The 16,719-nt window shown below is 44.2% G+C and overlaps 1 protein-coding gene across 1 annotated transcript in view; it reads left to right on the plus strand.

Annotated features, from left to right (window-relative positions):
* abcc1 (ATP binding cassette subfamily C member 1 (ABCC1 blood group)) overlaps window positions 1-16,719 on the plus strand; it is a gene marked incomplete at its 5' end in the record, with an annotated part of 31,430 nt that overhangs the window by 13,489 nt on the left and 1,222 nt on the right. The window contains 18 exons of the mRNA XM_079232755.1: window positions 499-583; window positions 682-751; window positions 1,211-1,337; window positions 2,658-2,834; window positions 3,411-3,578; window positions 4,893-5,067; window positions 5,232-5,292; window positions 6,287-6,410; window positions 6,487-6,694; window positions 7,405-7,715; window positions 7,894-8,093; window positions 8,707-8,833; window positions 10,889-10,990; window positions 11,353-11,499; window positions 11,616-11,774; window positions 12,042-12,208; window positions 15,743-15,937; window positions 16,316-16,719. The exon at window positions 16,316-16,719 is cut by the window's right edge and continues 1,222 nt beyond it. Coding sequence (XP_079088881.1) covers window positions 499-583; window positions 682-751; window positions 1,211-1,337; window positions 2,658-2,834; window positions 3,411-3,578; window positions 4,893-5,067; window positions 5,232-5,292; window positions 6,287-6,410; window positions 6,487-6,694; window positions 7,405-7,715; window positions 7,894-8,093; window positions 8,707-8,833; window positions 10,889-10,990; window positions 11,353-11,499; window positions 11,616-11,774; window positions 12,042-12,208; window positions 15,743-15,937; window positions 16,316-16,424 — 2,712 coding nt within the window. The 3' untranslated portion in view covers window positions 16,425-16,719. The remainder of the gene's footprint in view (window positions 1-498; window positions 584-681; window positions 752-1,210; window positions 1,338-2,657; window positions 2,835-3,410; window positions 3,579-4,892; window positions 5,068-5,231; window positions 5,293-6,286; window positions 6,411-6,486; window positions 6,695-7,404; window positions 7,716-7,893; window positions 8,094-8,706; window positions 8,834-10,888; window positions 10,991-11,352; window positions 11,500-11,615; window positions 11,775-12,041; window positions 12,209-15,742; window positions 15,938-16,315) is intronic.

The following is a 16,719-nucleotide window of genomic DNA, read 5'->3' on the forward strand; positions in this document are numbered from 1 at the left end:
CCCATTGGAAGCATCAGTCGTGTCCGTTTCCGCTACTGAAGCCAGATGTATAAATGATGAACTAGGCTACTTTAACTTTTCTCAGAATTATCATTTCTTTTTTTCGAGACAAGGTGTATCATTATTTTTATTTATTTTTGTAAATGTGATTCCGTACTAAACTTTGTGCGGTTGATTCACATTTACTCGTGTCAATAACTCAATTTAGTAAAAATGTGTTGCTATTTATCACATGTTTAATGTTATCATCGTATCTTCACCTTTGAACCCCCATAGCCTCCACACATAGAGCATGCTTACAAATCTGATGAAAATAATGCAGATATACATTTCTGACTTTGTGCGTCGACAGTTTTATGTAATGATAATAATAATGCATTTCCTTTTTAACGCACTCTTCTTTAACAATAATCTGAGTGCCACAGAGCCAATATACAGTAAAACAAATACAAACATAGTTAAAGCAACCATAGTACATGAATGTGTGACTGTCTTCAGGCCAGCGTGTCCCTGAAGCGCCTGAGAGTGTTTCTGTCGCACGAGGAGCTGCAGGAAGACGGCGTCGAGCACAAAGCGGCAGCAGGCAAGTTATCTACTGCTTCGTCTGTGATACATTTCCGCATGTTGTATGTGTGTTCTTGTGTCTGGCGCTGTTTCACCCAGTGCGCTCTCTCCCTGCAGCCTCACACAGCATCTCCATGGTGGATGGAGTCTTCAGCTGGTCCAGAGCTGAATCGCCCACGCTCAAGAGGTTGGTGTCATCTTTCCAGGACAATGGCAGCAGGAATGGAATGTTCACAATACCAGCTTCATCCAAAACAATCACACGGGTCACAATGAGTTTCACATCATTCTAATGCCCATCGGCACAATGAGAGTTCTGTTCCTCTTGTCCAAACTCACTGCAAGCAACGTGGGGCCAAGCGTTATTTTATATTCTCAGCCATTTGCTGGCTATCTATCATGATTTTGTTGGGCGTAACCACACACTTCTATGTAAAGTGAGACACCCCCATGGAGCTCGAACACAATGACCCTTTGTTTCGTGACTTTGGTGAACTCTAAGATTGTCAGTCTGGCCAAGTAGACGGTCGACTACTAGGAGTCACACCTGCAGCGCATGTTACTTTAACGTATGTAATTGTTTCTGCATTAAGAAACTATGTTTCTCCAATGGAAGTGAAGTGGTTGACTCTCCCTGTGTCTGCAGGCTGAATGTGTGCATCCCTGAGGGCTCGCTGGTGGCTGTGGTGGGACACGTGGGTTCGGGGAAGTCCTCCCTGCTGGCGGCGCTGCTCGGAGAGATGGACAAGCTGGAAGGAACGGTGGCGGTCAAGGTGGCTGCTCCGGTTCTCTCACACTAACGCACTGACTGAAGCTCTAAACAGCCAGCACAGTTCCTGATGACTTGATTACACTTCTACTTCTAAAAGGGCTCAGATTCACACACTAACATGTGGACAGAACACTTTGTTTAATTCCATTTACTCTGAAACGGACAACCTGTCTGAAAGCGTAATGCTCCTGCTCAACCGTCGTCTGTCACGCCCACTTTGGAAACATGTTCATGCCCCAACTCATTTCTATTTAAATAACCTTATGTGACTCCTCCATCTGTGCTTTTTCAAATAATAGAATAAAGAAAATGTAAATCCCTTTTAAGTGAACCAGATTGCTCCATCAGACAAAAACTAATAACATGTGCATCACTTTGTTAGAACAAGGCAGATAAAGTTCTGTCTGTGCAAAAAATAACTAATATTTGGTCAAAGAAATAGCTTATTGTGGCTTAAATTAACCTAAAAGAAAATCAGCATTCCCCTGTGCCTCACTAGAGGGCCGCGCCCCAGCTGTAATACCGCCACACCTCACTAGAGGGCCGCGCCCCACCTGTAATACCTCCACGCCTCACTAGAGGGCGGCGCCCCACCTGTAATACCTCCACGCCTCACTAGAGGGCCGCGCCCCACCTGTATTACCTCCACGCCTCACTAGAGGGCCGCGCCCCAACTGTAATACCTCCACGCCTCACTAGAGGGCCGCGCCCCACCTGTAATACCTCCACGCCTCACTAGAGGGCCGCGCCCCACCTGTAATACCTCCACGCCTCACTAGAGGGCCACGACCCACCTGTAATACCTCCACGCCTCACTAGAGGGCCGCGCCCCACCTGTAATACCTCCACGCCTTACTAGAGGGCCGCGCCCCACCTGTAATACCTCCACGCCTCACTTGAGGGCCGCGCCCCACCTGTGCCCCACAATTTGAGAAGCACTGGAGTCAGGCAGCTAAACTTCCGGTTGGTATTTGACCAATCGGGAGCAGACACTGTGACTCTGCTCACACGTCCTCTACTTGTAGTTCATTCTCTGTTCATTTAGTTGTTCCTAACTGCACAGCAGCAAGACGTTCACGCCGTAGTTTGGCCAGCGGACATGATTTTAAGTGGCAGTGGAAGGAAGTCCCAGTGGTCTTTAATGTAAACTGTATTGAATGACATACTGCTTTTCCATTAATGTGATTGGCTGTGATCATTTCTGTCTAAAAGCTGTTCACAATATGGACATGAAACCAGAGTGGTTCATCCTCTGGGGAGCACAGGTGTGCTCATCAGTACAGAATGCCATGACGTGGTCCAATGTGTTTGTCCCCTGCAGGGTTCAGTGGCCTACGTTCCCCAGCAGGCCTGGATCCAGAACGCCACGCTGAAAGACAACATCATGTTCGGCCAGGAGAGGAGGCAGACCTGGTATCAGCGTGTGGTGGAGGCCTGTGCCCTTCAGCCTGACCTTGAGATCCTTCCAGCTGGAGATGAGACAGAGATTGGAGAGAAGGTATCAACTGGTGCCCAGTCTGTATCTGTAGAGTGTCTATGTTCATCTGCAGTGGTTCAGATGTAGGGTGTCTGTCTATCCCCACTCTGTCAGCCCTTTCTTCCTACATAGAGTTGGCCTTTCATAATCAGTAATATAATGTCATTATTCATGCCATTTACATGTTTTGGATGGAAAAGGTTCAGAAGCATGTGCTCATTTGCAAGTCGCTGCACTTTCCACAACACTGGGCTGCAAATATTTCAGAATAAAATCCTCTTGTTAACAAATGATAAAATTCTGTCCATCGGAAAATGCTGGTGGGCTTTCATTTTGAAATAGAAGAAATAAGTTTTAGCTTTTTTCATGTCTATGGCATATTCTGTAAATAAGGACAACAACTGTAGTGCCAGTGTTTGTGGTACATCAATGTACTGGCAAAAGAGTCCCGGTGTCCCAGGCAAATCTCCAATCTCCAGCCACCATGGAACCATGGTTCCAGTTACCATGGAAGCGGAATAAAAGAGGTTTCACAGCGAACAGACTTCAGAGACTATTTTATAAAATGCCCTGGCCTCATCTCTGCCTCTCCTGCAGGGGGTGAATCTGTCTGGCGGGCAGAAGCAGAGGGTGAGCCTGGCCCGTGCCGTCTACTGCGACCGGGCCGTCTACCTGCTGGACGACCCGCTGTCTGCTGTGGACGCCCACGTAGGGAAACACATCTTTGAACAAGTTGTGGGCCCACAGGGACTGCTGAAGGACAAGGTGTGTATCATCTCACGCTCCACCACCACATGAGGAGGCATTGAATGAACCACTCATATTTCAATTAGCTTGTTGCTAATTATTCATTCTGATTTCTGTTGTTGTAGGCAGGTATAGTGTAAAACCACACGGAGCATGAACAGCTCTCACAGAGGAAAACTCTAAAAAGACTAAGAAGTACAGAGAAGTCAGCCTAAAGAGGAAATATAGATATCCACAAATGAGATATGGAATAACACAGTTTATAGAAAACTCATCATTGATGTATAGTGACCGCTAAAACTTAGTTTGTAAAGTTCCGGGGAAAGGTAAAGTACCGACCTGTCAGAGGCTGTTCAGTAACCTAAACTAGTACTAGTCCTTCATACAGTAACCTAAACTAGTACTAGTCCTTCATACAGTAACCTGAACTAGTGCTAGTCCTTCATACAGTAACCTGAACTAGTGCTAGTCCTTCATACAGTAACCTAAACTAGTGCTAGTCCTTCATACAGTAACCTGAACTAGTGCTAGTCCTTCATACAGTAACCTGAACTAGTGCTAGTCCTTCATACAGTAACCTGAACTAGTGCTAGTCCTTCATACAGTAACCTGAACTAGTGCTAGTCCTTCATACAGTAACCTGAACTAGTGCTAGTCCTTCATACAGTAACCTAAACTAGTGCTAGTCCTTCATACAGTAACCTAAACTAGTGCTAGTCCTTCATACAGTAACCTAAACTAGTGCTAGTCCTTCATACAGTAACCTGAACTAGTGCTAGTCCTTCATACAGTAACCTGAACTAGTGCTAGTCCTTCATACAGTAACCTAAACTAGTGCTAGTCCTTCATACAGTAACCTGAACTAGTGCTAGTCCTTCATACAGTAACCTGAACTAGTGCTAGTCCTTCATACAGTAACCTGAACTAGTGCTAGTCCTTCATACAGTAACCTAAACTAGTGCTAGTCCTTCATACAGTAACCTAAACTAGTGCTAGTCCTTCATACAGTAACCTAAACTAGTGCTAGTCCTTCATACAGGAACCTGAACTAGTGCTAGTCCTTCATACAGTAACCTGAACTAGTGCTAGTCCTTCATACAGTAACCTAAACTAGTGCTAGTCCACTATGTGACTGTTCTTATGGGGTTTTGTTCCCCGTTGACAGCAGCGATCAATGCTTTAAAAGACTCTGATAAGGATCAAGGGCCAAACCAATTGATTGGGGCCGTTGTGTCAGTCTTCTGTTTGTGACGCTGTACAGTAGTTTTAAAGGTTTGTACATGACCGTAATGAGCAGTAAGTGGTAACGTTGGTTTGTGTGGCCGTGTGCAGACGCGTGTGCTGGTGACCCACAGCCTGAGCTACCTGCCTCAGGCCGACCTGATCCTGGTCATGGTGGAGGGCGAGATCACGGAGATGGGCTCCTACCCGCACCTCATGGCCACAGAGGGAGCCTTCGCCGAGTTCCAGAGGACGTACGCTGCCGTGGAGCACTCTGACGACGACGGTGAGACGCTCTGCACGTTACTGAGAATGAAGACATCCGCTCCATGAGCGTGAACAGCGGTTTGGAGTAGTTTGGATCCTGGTAGTTGTTTGCTGCAGTGGATGCTGGTCGTGTTTATGGATCAATCCTTTTGTCACAAATGTTCTTCTAAAAACTACCTGTAGAAACTGTGCCAAAGAGTGGAAGCAAAGCATCAGAGAGCGGCAGCACGACTGCTCTTGTTGGGTGAGTAGAGAAGACATCAATCTGACTTTGCATACACACACAATACCGGGAGAGCGAGTCATTGTTCATGTGGCTCTGCTCATGGGTTTTGTGAACAAGAATATTGCAGAATAGTATTCTGATCCTATTCTTTTCTTGTATTCCAAATCCTAACGCCACAAACTTTGTGGTAAATAACTTGTTCAGCCGGTTCACAGGAGGTGAACCTTCTTGAGATTTCATCATTTATTAATCAATGCTCCTCAAATTGATATGAGGCTGCCTGTTCTGGTTGTGGAACATTTTCATTTCTGAAAATGTTACCAAAGAGTAAAAAAATAAATATTTTCTAACATAATTTTCGACGAGATAATTTAAATTGCTAAAGCACTCGGGTGATGTTACACTCGGGTGATGTTACACTGTCAGGTGTTCCAACAGTGGATAAAGACCCTGAGGCAGCTGTCAGTCATTTTCCAGTTTTAAATCCCCCACACTTGGGTCATTATCAAGACTTGACCTCTATAACGGCACGTAATCTACGAGCTGCTGTATATAAACAGGCTTCTTATGGCCATGGAAAACCTGGAAAAGTCATGGAATTTTAAAATGGTTATTTCCAGGTCTGGAAAAGTCATGTAAATGTGTTATATTCAGGTGTTCATGACGTTCATTTACGCTGAGTTTGAAATAATGAATATGCTTTTAAAAGAAAGACTCAAAATATAAGCAGGCATACATACAGGCATTTTGATTAAAAGAATAAACATTTATATAAATAAATGTTTATTCTTTTAATCAAACTATTGTCTCATTCATTTGTGTCATTTAAGGTTTACTGTATGCTTTGTATTCTCATTGTTAGTTTAAATACTACATTTACTCACTTTTTACTGTTTACACCCAGATTTCACTAAATGTTTGTAATGGACATTTGGTTTAAAGTCCTGGATCCACTGGTCAGGATGTGTCTGAACCCTGATAATATAACGCGTTTGTTTCATTGTGTGAGCAGCAGTCCTGTCAGCAGTGAGTCCAAACTGGGCCAGAAGGGTGAGGAGGACGCGGCGCTGGGCGAGAAGACCAAGCGACCCGAGGCGGGCAAGCTGATGGAGGCTGACAAGGCCAGGACTGGACTGGTAGGTAGAACATGCTCAACGGCCCAGACGGCCTCACCTTACCAACCACCGCCTGACCCACCTCCTCTCCCTCCAGGTCAAGCTGTCGGTGTTCGGGTCTTACCTGAAAGCCATCGGGGTGATTCTGTCCTGCGTCAGTCTGCTGCTGTTCCTCAGCCAGCACCTGGTGTCCCTGTTCTCCAACTACTGGCTGAGCCTGTGGACCGACGACCCCGTGGTCAACGGCACTCAGCCCAACCGCCTGATGAGGCTCGGGGTGTACGGCGCTCTCGGCTTGTCCCAGGGTGAGGAGGGAGATGCACATCCACCATTTTGAAATGACACGAGAACAAAACGATCCGAGAAGCTCGAGGGAGAGATTCTGATGGTTCTGACACCAGAAGAACCTTAAAGTTGTGTTTGTGGTTTCTTTGACTCTGTCCAAGGATATTTCCCCTGCTTTGTTAAATGAATTGGACTTAAAGCTTGACTTCAGCACCAATGACGTGTCGACACTTTGACCTGACCTAATGACTTAGTATCCTCCTGATGCTGCGTTCACACCAAAAGCTTCTGTTTGCTCGCTCGACTTTGTGGGAAATTCGCGCCATTCGCCTTTTCGCGGTGGAAAGGGGGCGGGGCTTTTCCGTGGCTTATCTCTTAAAAATTTGCTTTTCCGCAACCATTCACCTCTGTGCATCGACTTAGTATGTAATCTAATTCGCAACGCTTTTGGTGTGAACGCAGAATTAAACCGAAAGATTAAATACGGTGTTCTTAAAAGGTGGTAAAGCCAATCCGCCCTTCATTTTCCTGACAACAGATGCTTTGAATGAGCCGGTCCCATTGCACCGGCCAGAGGGAAGTATGGTTGGCAGAAAGACTCTAAATGCACAACTTGCTCTTGACTTGGATCAGAGAGCAGCTCACCTGGTTGTTCAGGGGACTTTTCAACCCTTCTTCAGGTGCAGTAGGACATGTTTCTGACCTCGGTGTGTGTTTGTGCTTGTTGTAGGCGTGTCGGTCTTTGGTTACTCCCTCTCCACGTCCATCGGCGGCATCCTGGCGTCCCGCTGCCTGCACCAGTCCATGCTGTACGACGTCCTGCGCTCGCCCATGTCCTTCTTTGAGCAAACCCCCAGCGGCAACCTGGTCAACCGCTTCTCCAAGGAGATCGACACAATTGACTCGGTGATCCCCAGCATCATCAAGATGTTCATGGGCTCCATGTTTAATGTGATGGGTTCGTGCATCGTCATCCTGATCGCCACCCCGCTGGTAGCCATCATCATTCCCGTTCTCGGCCTGCTATACTTCTTTGTGCAGGTTAGTTTATCCTCATCCGTTACATTTCAATACATGTTGGTGTCTTTTAGATTTGGGGTACTATTTGTAAAAAGGCCTACACTCTTCATCTGGAAAGCAGGCGTCCCCGTCTCGCCTCATGCTGCACTGCATTACATTCTGACTGGTTACTTGACGTGTCGGTCCTTCCTCTGTCCAGAGGTTTTACGTGGCGTCGTCCCGCCAACTGAAGCGTCTGGAGTCCGTCAGCCGCTCGCCCATCTACACCCACTTCAATGAAACCCTGCTGGGCACCTCCGTCATCCGAGCCTTTGGGGAACAGGAGCGCTTCATCCGTGAGAGCGACCAGCGCGTGGACCACAACCAGCGGGCTTACTATCCCAGCATCGTGGCAAACAGGTGAGGACCCTGTTGCAGCGCAGTCACTGAACATGCAGGGTTCTTACGCTCATGGAAAACCTGGAAGAGTCATGGAGTTTTTAAACGGTTATTTCCAGGCCTGGAAAAGTCCTTGAAAAAAAAGTCATGTAAATGTGTTATGTTCATGTGTTCATGTCGTTCATTTACGCTGAGTTTTAAATAATAAATATGATTTTAAAAGAAAGACTAAAAATATAAGCAGGCATACATACAGGCATCTATATAAATGTTTATTCTTTTAATCAAACTATTGTCTTCATTTGTGTCATTTAAGGTTTACTGTATGCTTTGTATTCTCATTGTTAGTTTAAATACTACATTTACTCACTTTTTACTGTTTACACCCAGATTTCACTAAATGTTTGGCATGGACATTTGGTTTAAAGTCATGAACTCCACTGATGAGAATGTGTATGAACCCTGAACGTACTACCTGAGGGAGGAAGTCTTGTTCTTTGTGGGGAAAAAGGAACAAGAACAGATTCTTGAGAATTCTTTTGATCTTTCCAAACGGTATTCCTTCTTTAGTTGGATATGCCCCTTTGTTCCTACAACGGCCTTTTGTCCTCATGGTGTCTGTGTGTGTGTGTAGGTGGCTGGCTGTGCGCCTGGAGTTTGTAGGAAACTGCATCGTGTCATTTGCTGCTCTGTTTGCCGTGATGGCCAGAGAGAGCCTCAGTCCAGGCATCGTGGGGCTGTCCATCTCCTACGCCCTCCAGGTAAGCTCCGCCTCTTCAGGGACTCTGTCCTCTGTGCATGGATTTAGAAATGTATGTATGAAGCACTTTGCATCACCTTTTGAATCCGTATGGTTCTTGACCTTTTAATCGCATCAGCACCCTTATGGTTGTCCACTTCAGAATCAGCTTTATTGGCCGTGTGTTTACACATACATGGAATTTGACTCCGGTTACACTTAGCTCTAGTTTTGGGTTCTTGTCGGGTGGGTTCTTGTGTCAGGTGGTTTTGGGTTCTTGTGTCTGGTGGTTTTGGGTTCTTGTATCTGGTGTGTTCTTGTATCTGGAGGTTTTGGGTTCTTGTCTGGTGGGTTCCTGTGTCTGGTGGTTTTGGGTTCCTGTGTCTGGTGGGTTCTTGTATCTGGAGGTTTTGGGTTCTTGTGTCTGGTGGGTTCTTGTGTCTGGTGGTTTTGTGTTCTTGTGTCTGGTGGGTTCTTGTGTCTGGAGGTTTTGGGTTCTTGTGTCTGGTGATTTTGGGTTCTTGTATCTGGAGGTTTTGGGTTCTTGTATCTGGAGGTTTTGGGTTCTTGTATCTGGAGGTTTTGGGTTCTTGTATCTGGTGTGTTCTTGTGTCTGGTGGTTTTGGGTTCCTGTGTCTGGTGGGTTCCTGTGTCTGGTGGTTTTGGGTTCTTGTGTCTGGTGGTTTTGGGTTCTTGTGTCTGGTGGGTTCCTGTGTCTGGTGGTTTTGGGTTCTTGTATCTGGTGTGTTCTTGTATCTGGAGGTTTTGGGTTCTTGTCTGGTGGGTTCTTGTGTCTGGTGGTTTTGGGTTCCTGTGTCTGGTGGTTTTGGGTTCCTGTGTCTGGTGGGTTCTTGTATCTGGAGGTTTTGGGTTCTTGTATCTGGAGGTTTTGGGTTCTTGTATCTGGTGGTTTTGGGTTCTTGTGTCTGGTGGTTTTGGGTTCCCGTGTCTGGTGGTTTTGGGTTCCCGTGTCTGGTTGTTTTGGGTTCCCGTGTCTGGTGGTTTTGGGTTCCCGTGTCTGGTGGGTTCCTGTGTCTGGTGGTTTTGGGTTCTTGTGTCTGGTGGGTTCTTGTATCTGGTGGTTTTGGGTTCCTGTATCTGGTGGTTTTGGGTTCCTGTGTCTGGTGGGTTCCTGTGTCTGGTGGTTTTGGGTTCTTGTGTCTTGTGGTTTTGGGTTCTTGTATCTGGTGTGTTCTTGTATCTGGAGGTTTTGGGTTCTTGTCTGGTGGGTTCTTGTGTCTGGTGGTTTTGGGTTCCCGTGTCTGGTGGTTTTGGGTTCCTGTGTCTGGTGGTTTTGGGTTCTGTGTCTGGTGGGTTCCTGTGTCTGGGGGTTTTGTGTTCTTGTGTCTGGTGGGTTCTTGTATCTGGAGGTTTTGGGTTCTTGTGTCTGGTGGTTTTGGGTTCTTGTGTCTGGTGGTTTTGGGTTCTTGTGTCTGGTGGTTTTGGGTTCTTGTGTCTGGTGGTTTTGGGTTCTTGTATCTGGAGGTTTTGGGTTCTTGTATCTGGAGGTTTTGGGTTCTTGTGTCTGGTGGTTTTGGGTTCTTGTGTCTGGTGGTTTTGGGTTCCCGTGTCTGGTGGTTTTGGGTTCCCGTGTCTGGTGGTTTTGGGTTCCCGTGTCTGGTGGTTTTGGGTTCCCGTGTCTGGTGGTTTTGGGTTCCCGTGTCTGGTGGTTGCTCTGAATTAAAGGATTATCATCTCGGAATAAAAGGTGTTCATGGAAAACGTTCCCTTTAGTTGAACCCAGTTTTATCTTGGCTTGCTTGTGGACTCTGCAGCTGTTCAGGTTCACGTCTGAGCAGCTGCAGAGTCCTGGTCTGCTGGTCCTTGTTCATCCATAGCTTCTCAGGGCTGGATGCAACGTAACAGGACTGTTTGCGTCCATGAAATCCAGCTCTCGATTAAATGAGAACATCTCGAGGGTCTTATATCCTGTTGTGTTTTTTAAGTGACATTACGCTTCTGTAGCTTTTGAGTCCAAAAGTATTTTTTTGATGCTGCAATCTATTCCCATCTAAATGACTTTGATGTGTTTTGGTGGATTCTCACATGATCTCTGACCCTCTTTGTCCCTGTGCAGCTGACGTCCTCGCTGACCTGGCTGGTGAGGATGTCCTCTGAAGTGGAGACCAACATCGTGGCAGTGGAGAGAGTGAAGGAGTACAGCGACACAGAGAAAGAGGTACCAAGACCAGCTGGCTTTACTTTGCACGGGGCAGCATTTAGGATTTAAAGTTTAGGAAACTGAATTTAGAATGAGTATATCTGCAAAATAAATCACTTTTAAAAGATATAGTGATCATAACTAAACATCCAGCATGAGTATGAGTGAGGTGTATCAAAAAGGACTCCTCTACCCTTTAAAGTATTGTTCGGTGCCCTAACACAACCCACAGACTAATAGAGCACCTTTTTAGAAAGATTAAGACCTAAAGCATTGAAATATGCAATAATAAACACAATCCAGGAAAGCATTGCTGGCGGTGCTGAACGAGTTTAAGATTTGTGCGTTCTGCTTGTCAAAGAGTGTCCTTTGCCCACCAGGCCGAGTGGAGCCACGAGCCTTCAAGCCTCCCCGCCGGGTGGCCCATTGAGGGCTGCATCGACATCAGAGGCCTCGGCATGCGATACCGCCACGATCTGGACCTCGCCATCCGCAACATCACCATCACGATCCACCGAGGAGAGAAGGTCTGCCTCCATAGCGCCTCACGGACAGTGGTGGACCTGCAGTGGTCTTTGTGTGGTGAACTGCATGTGCGTGACCTCTGTGGCCCGTAACGCTTCCTGCTTCATCTACCCGTCAGGTGGGCATCGTGGGGCGCACCGGAGCCGGGAAGTCCTCCCTGACGCTGGCGCTGTTCCGCATCATCGAGGCGTCCGAGGGCCAGATCTTCATAGACGGGGTGGACATTGCTCAGCTGGGCCTCCATGAGCTGCGGTCCAGGATCACCATCATCCCGCAGGTCAGTGCAGAGATGACGCAACAGTGGAGTTAAATGAATGCTAGACCCAGTTCAACTGAAAAGTGATGAGGCCAAGCTAAAGAAACAACCGCCCAATGAGATGCGTCACTGAGACCGCATGTGGCCTCATTGTTTCCATTCTGACTGCAGGACACAGATAACTTCAGTCCCAATGCGGAGCACCCGTCTAAAACGGGGACCCAGAGCTGTGTGAGCCGACCCCTGATCTGATCAATCCAGATGACACGTTCTTTCCTCCCTCCGCAGGATCCAGTGCTGTTTTCAGGCTCTCTGAGGATGAACCTGGATCCTTTCGGAAGCTACTCTGACGAGGAGGTCTGGGGGGCGCTGGAGTATTCCCATCTCAAGAGCTTTGTGTCCGGCCTGCCAAACAAACTCAGCCACGAGTGTAGTGAAGGAGGAGAGAACCTCAGGTAGAACTACAACATGTTCCACCTCCAACCTGAAGTCAGGCTTGTTTTAGGGACATGGGGATCTAGACTGCTTCCTGTTGAACCACCTCACTTAATACTACTCTACTTCTAACACAAACACTCACCAGTTACTACAGCTGCTTCTGCGCTTCTCTCTTCCTAGTGTTGGGTTACTCCCGGTGAAGTCGACACACCTACACAGGGACACACCTGCATGAAGTATTCAGTCTCATGAGGGAAGCAGTAGAAGCCATTAGAGTTAATGTGCCGGGCCTTTATTAGGAAATGGCTTTTCTTTTGATGCGCACAAATGGTCATTAGCGGAAGACTGGCTTCACAAACATATAATATATATGAGTTAATATATACGTCTAAAGAAACTCCATGAGGTAATATATACGTCTAAAGAAACTCCATGAGGTAATATATACGTCTAAAGAAACTCCATGAGGTAATATATACGTTTAAAGAAACTCCATGAGGTAATATATACGTTTAAAGACACTACATGAGGAAATATATACGTCTAAATAAACTACATAACATATACGTCTAAAGACACTACATGAGGTAACATATATGTCTAAAGACACTACATTATATATACGTCTAAAGACACTACATGAGGTAATATATACGTCTAAAGACACTACATGAGGTAACATATATGTCTAAAGACACTACATTATATATACGTCTAAAGACACTACATGAGGTAATATATACGTCTAAAGAAACTACATAACATATACGTCTAAAGACACTATATGAGGTAATATATACGTCTAAAGAAACTACATAACATATACGTCTAAAGACACTACATGAGGTAATATATACGTCTAAAGACACTACATGAGGTAATATATACGTCTAAAGGAACTACATAACATATACGTCTAAAGACACTACATAATATAAACGTCTAAAGACACTACATGAGGTAACATATATGTCTAAAGACACTACATGAGGTAACATATATGTCTAAAGACACTACATTATATATACGTGTAAAGACACTACATGAGGTAACATATACGTCTAAAGACACTACATGAGGTAACATATACGTCTAAAGACACTACATGAGGTAACATATACGTCTAAAGACACTACATGAGGTAACATATACGTCTAAAGACACTACATGAGGTAACATATACGTCTAAAGACACTACATGAGGTAATATATACGTCTAAAGAAACTACATGAGGTAACATATACGTCTAAAGAAACTACATGAGGTAACATATACGTCTAAAGACACTACATGAGGTAACATATACGTCTAAAGACACTACGTAACATATACGTCTAAAGACACTACATAATATATACGTCTAAAGACACTACATAATATATACGTCTAAAGACACTACATAATATATACGTCTAAAGACACTACATAATATATACGTCTAAAGACACTACATGAGGTAACATATACGTCTAAAGACACTACATAATATATACGTCTAAAGAAACTACATAATATATACGTCTAAAGACACTACATAATATATACGTCTAAAGACACTACATGAGGTAACATATACGTCTAAAGACACTACATGAGGTAACATATACGTCTAAAGACACTACATGAGGTAACATATACGTCTAAAGACACTACATGAGGTAACATATACGTCTAAAGACACTACATGAGGTAATATATACGTCTAAAGAAACTACATGAGGTAACATATACGTCTAAAGAAACTACATGAGGTAACATATACGTCTAAAGACACTACATGAGGTAACATATACGTCTAAAGACACTACATAATATATACGTCTAAAGACACTACATAATATATACGTCTAAAGACACTACATAATATATACGTCTAAAGACACTACATGAGGTAATATATACGTCTAAAGACACTACATGAGGTAATATATACGTCTAAAGACACTACATGAGGTAATATATACGTCTAAAGAAACTACATGAGGTAACATATACGTCTAAAGACACTACATGAGGTAACATATACGTCTAAAGACACTACATAATATATACGTCTAAAGACACTACATAATATATACGTCTAAAGACACTACATAATATATACGTCTAAAGACACTACATAATATATACGTCTAAAGACACTACATAATATATACGTCTAAAGACACTACATAATATATACGTCTAAAGACACTACATAATATATACGTCTAAAGACACTACATGAGGTAACATATACGTCTAAAGACACTACATAATATATACGTCTAAAGAAACTACATAATATATACGTCTAAAGACACTACATAATATATACGTCTAAAGACACTACATAATATATACGTCTAAAGACACTACATGAGGTAACATACGTCTAAAGACACTACATGAGGTAACATATACGTCTAAAGAAACTACATAATATATACGTCTAAAGACACTACATAATATATACGTCTAAAGACACTACATGAGGTAACATATACGTCTAAAGACACTACATGAGGTAATATATACGTCTAAAGAAACTACATAATATATACGTCTAAAGACACTACATGAGGTAATATATACGTCTAAAGACACTACATGAGGTAATATATACGTCTAAAGACACTACATAATATATACGTCTAAAGACACTACATGAGGTAACATATACGTCTAAAGACACTACATGAGGTAATATATACGTCTAAAGAAACTACATAATATATACGTCTAAAGACACTACATGAGGTAACATATACGTCTAAAGACACTACATGAGGTAATATATACGTCTAAAGACACTACATGAGGTAATATATACGTCTAAAGACACTACATAATATATACGTCTAAAGACACTACATGAGGTAACATATACGTCTAAAGACACTACATGAGGTAATATATACGTCTAAAGAAACTACATAATATATACGTCTAAAGACACTACATAATATATACGTCTAAAGACACTACATGAGGTAACATATACGTCTAAAGACACTACATGAGGTAATATATACGTCTAAAGAAACTACATAACAAACGTCTAAAGACACTACATAATATATACGTCTAAAGACACTACATGAGGTAATATATACGTCTAAAGACACTACATGAGGTAACATATACGTCTAAAGAAACTACATAATATATACGTCTAAAGACACTACATGAGGTAACATATACGTCTAAAGAAACTACATAATATATACGTCTAAAGACACTACATGAGGTAATATATACGTCTAAAGACACTACATGAGGTAATATATACGTCTAAAGACACTACATGAGGTAATATATACGTCTAAAGAAACTACATAATATATACGTCTAAAGACACTACATGAGGTAACATATACGTCTAAAGACACTACATGAGGTAATATATACGTCTAAAGACACTACATGAGGTAATATATACGTCTAAAGACACTACATAATATATACGTCTAAAGACACTACATGAGGTAACATATACGTCTAAAGACACTACATGAGGTAACATATACGTCTAAAGAACACACGCTCACGTGTCCGTGTTTTCCTCCAGCGTCGGCCAGCGACAGCTGCTGTGCTTGGCCAGAGCTCTGCTGAGGAAGACCAAGATCCTGGTCCTGGACGAGGCCACAGCAGCCGTGGACATGGAGACGGACAACTTGATCCAGTCCACCATCCGGTCTCAGTTTGAGGACTGCACAGTCCTGACGATCGCTCATCGCCTGAACACCGTCATGGACTACAACAGGTGATGTGCTTTGATATGTTGATACTATCTAGTGTGAACCAGTCTAAACAGAACCCAGTCCTCATTGTCTCTATTGATCTATATCGTGGTAACATTGCATGCTCAACGTCATAAGATGAATAGTTTTATTTTACATTTGGTCAAGTAAACGTCCTCATGAGATGTCACATCTCATGAGGACACATCAGCTGGTCCTCATGAGATGAGGTGTGTGTGTGCAGACCAGATGTTAACACACAGGTGTATGAGGCAGATGTGAGGCTTTAGTAACACATGTAGAGGTAGCTATTGTAGAAGTACAAGAACCCTCTGTTGTGCGACTGGTACTTCTTCTGCTCCTCGTCCAGGACTAACTTGGTGGGTTCTCTGGCTCCTCAGGGTCCTGGTGTTGGACAAGGGAGAGATGACAGAGTTTGACTCTCCCTCAACTCTCCTCGCTCAAAGAGGAGCCTTCTACAAGATGGCCAAGGACGCCGGGCTGGTCTGAAGCAGGAGGTCCTCTCCGTATTCAGCTGCTGCTCGGAGCCCCTCGGGCCACCTGCTCCACGCCGTGCAGTCCTGGTGAAGGAGGGAGATGAAGAAGGGGGTTGTTTCCATCTATGTTTGACTATATACCCAAGGGGTTTGCTTTGAGCTGCTCCATTATACACTTCAGTTTCACTACACCACTCCATGCAGTCTGTCCCAAACCATCCTGCTTCTTCCTGTTAGCCCGGGTCCCGTTAGCCCGGGTCCCGTTGCCCCCTGTGTCTCCCATCCCCTTCATGCTCTGTTCCTGCCAT

Source organism: Taurulus bubalis, assembly GCF_910589615.1.
Source record: "Taurulus bubalis genome assembly, chromosome: 17".
NCBI classification, from domain to species: domain Eukaryota; kingdom Metazoa; phylum Chordata; class Actinopteri; order Perciformes; family Cottidae; genus Taurulus; species Taurulus bubalis.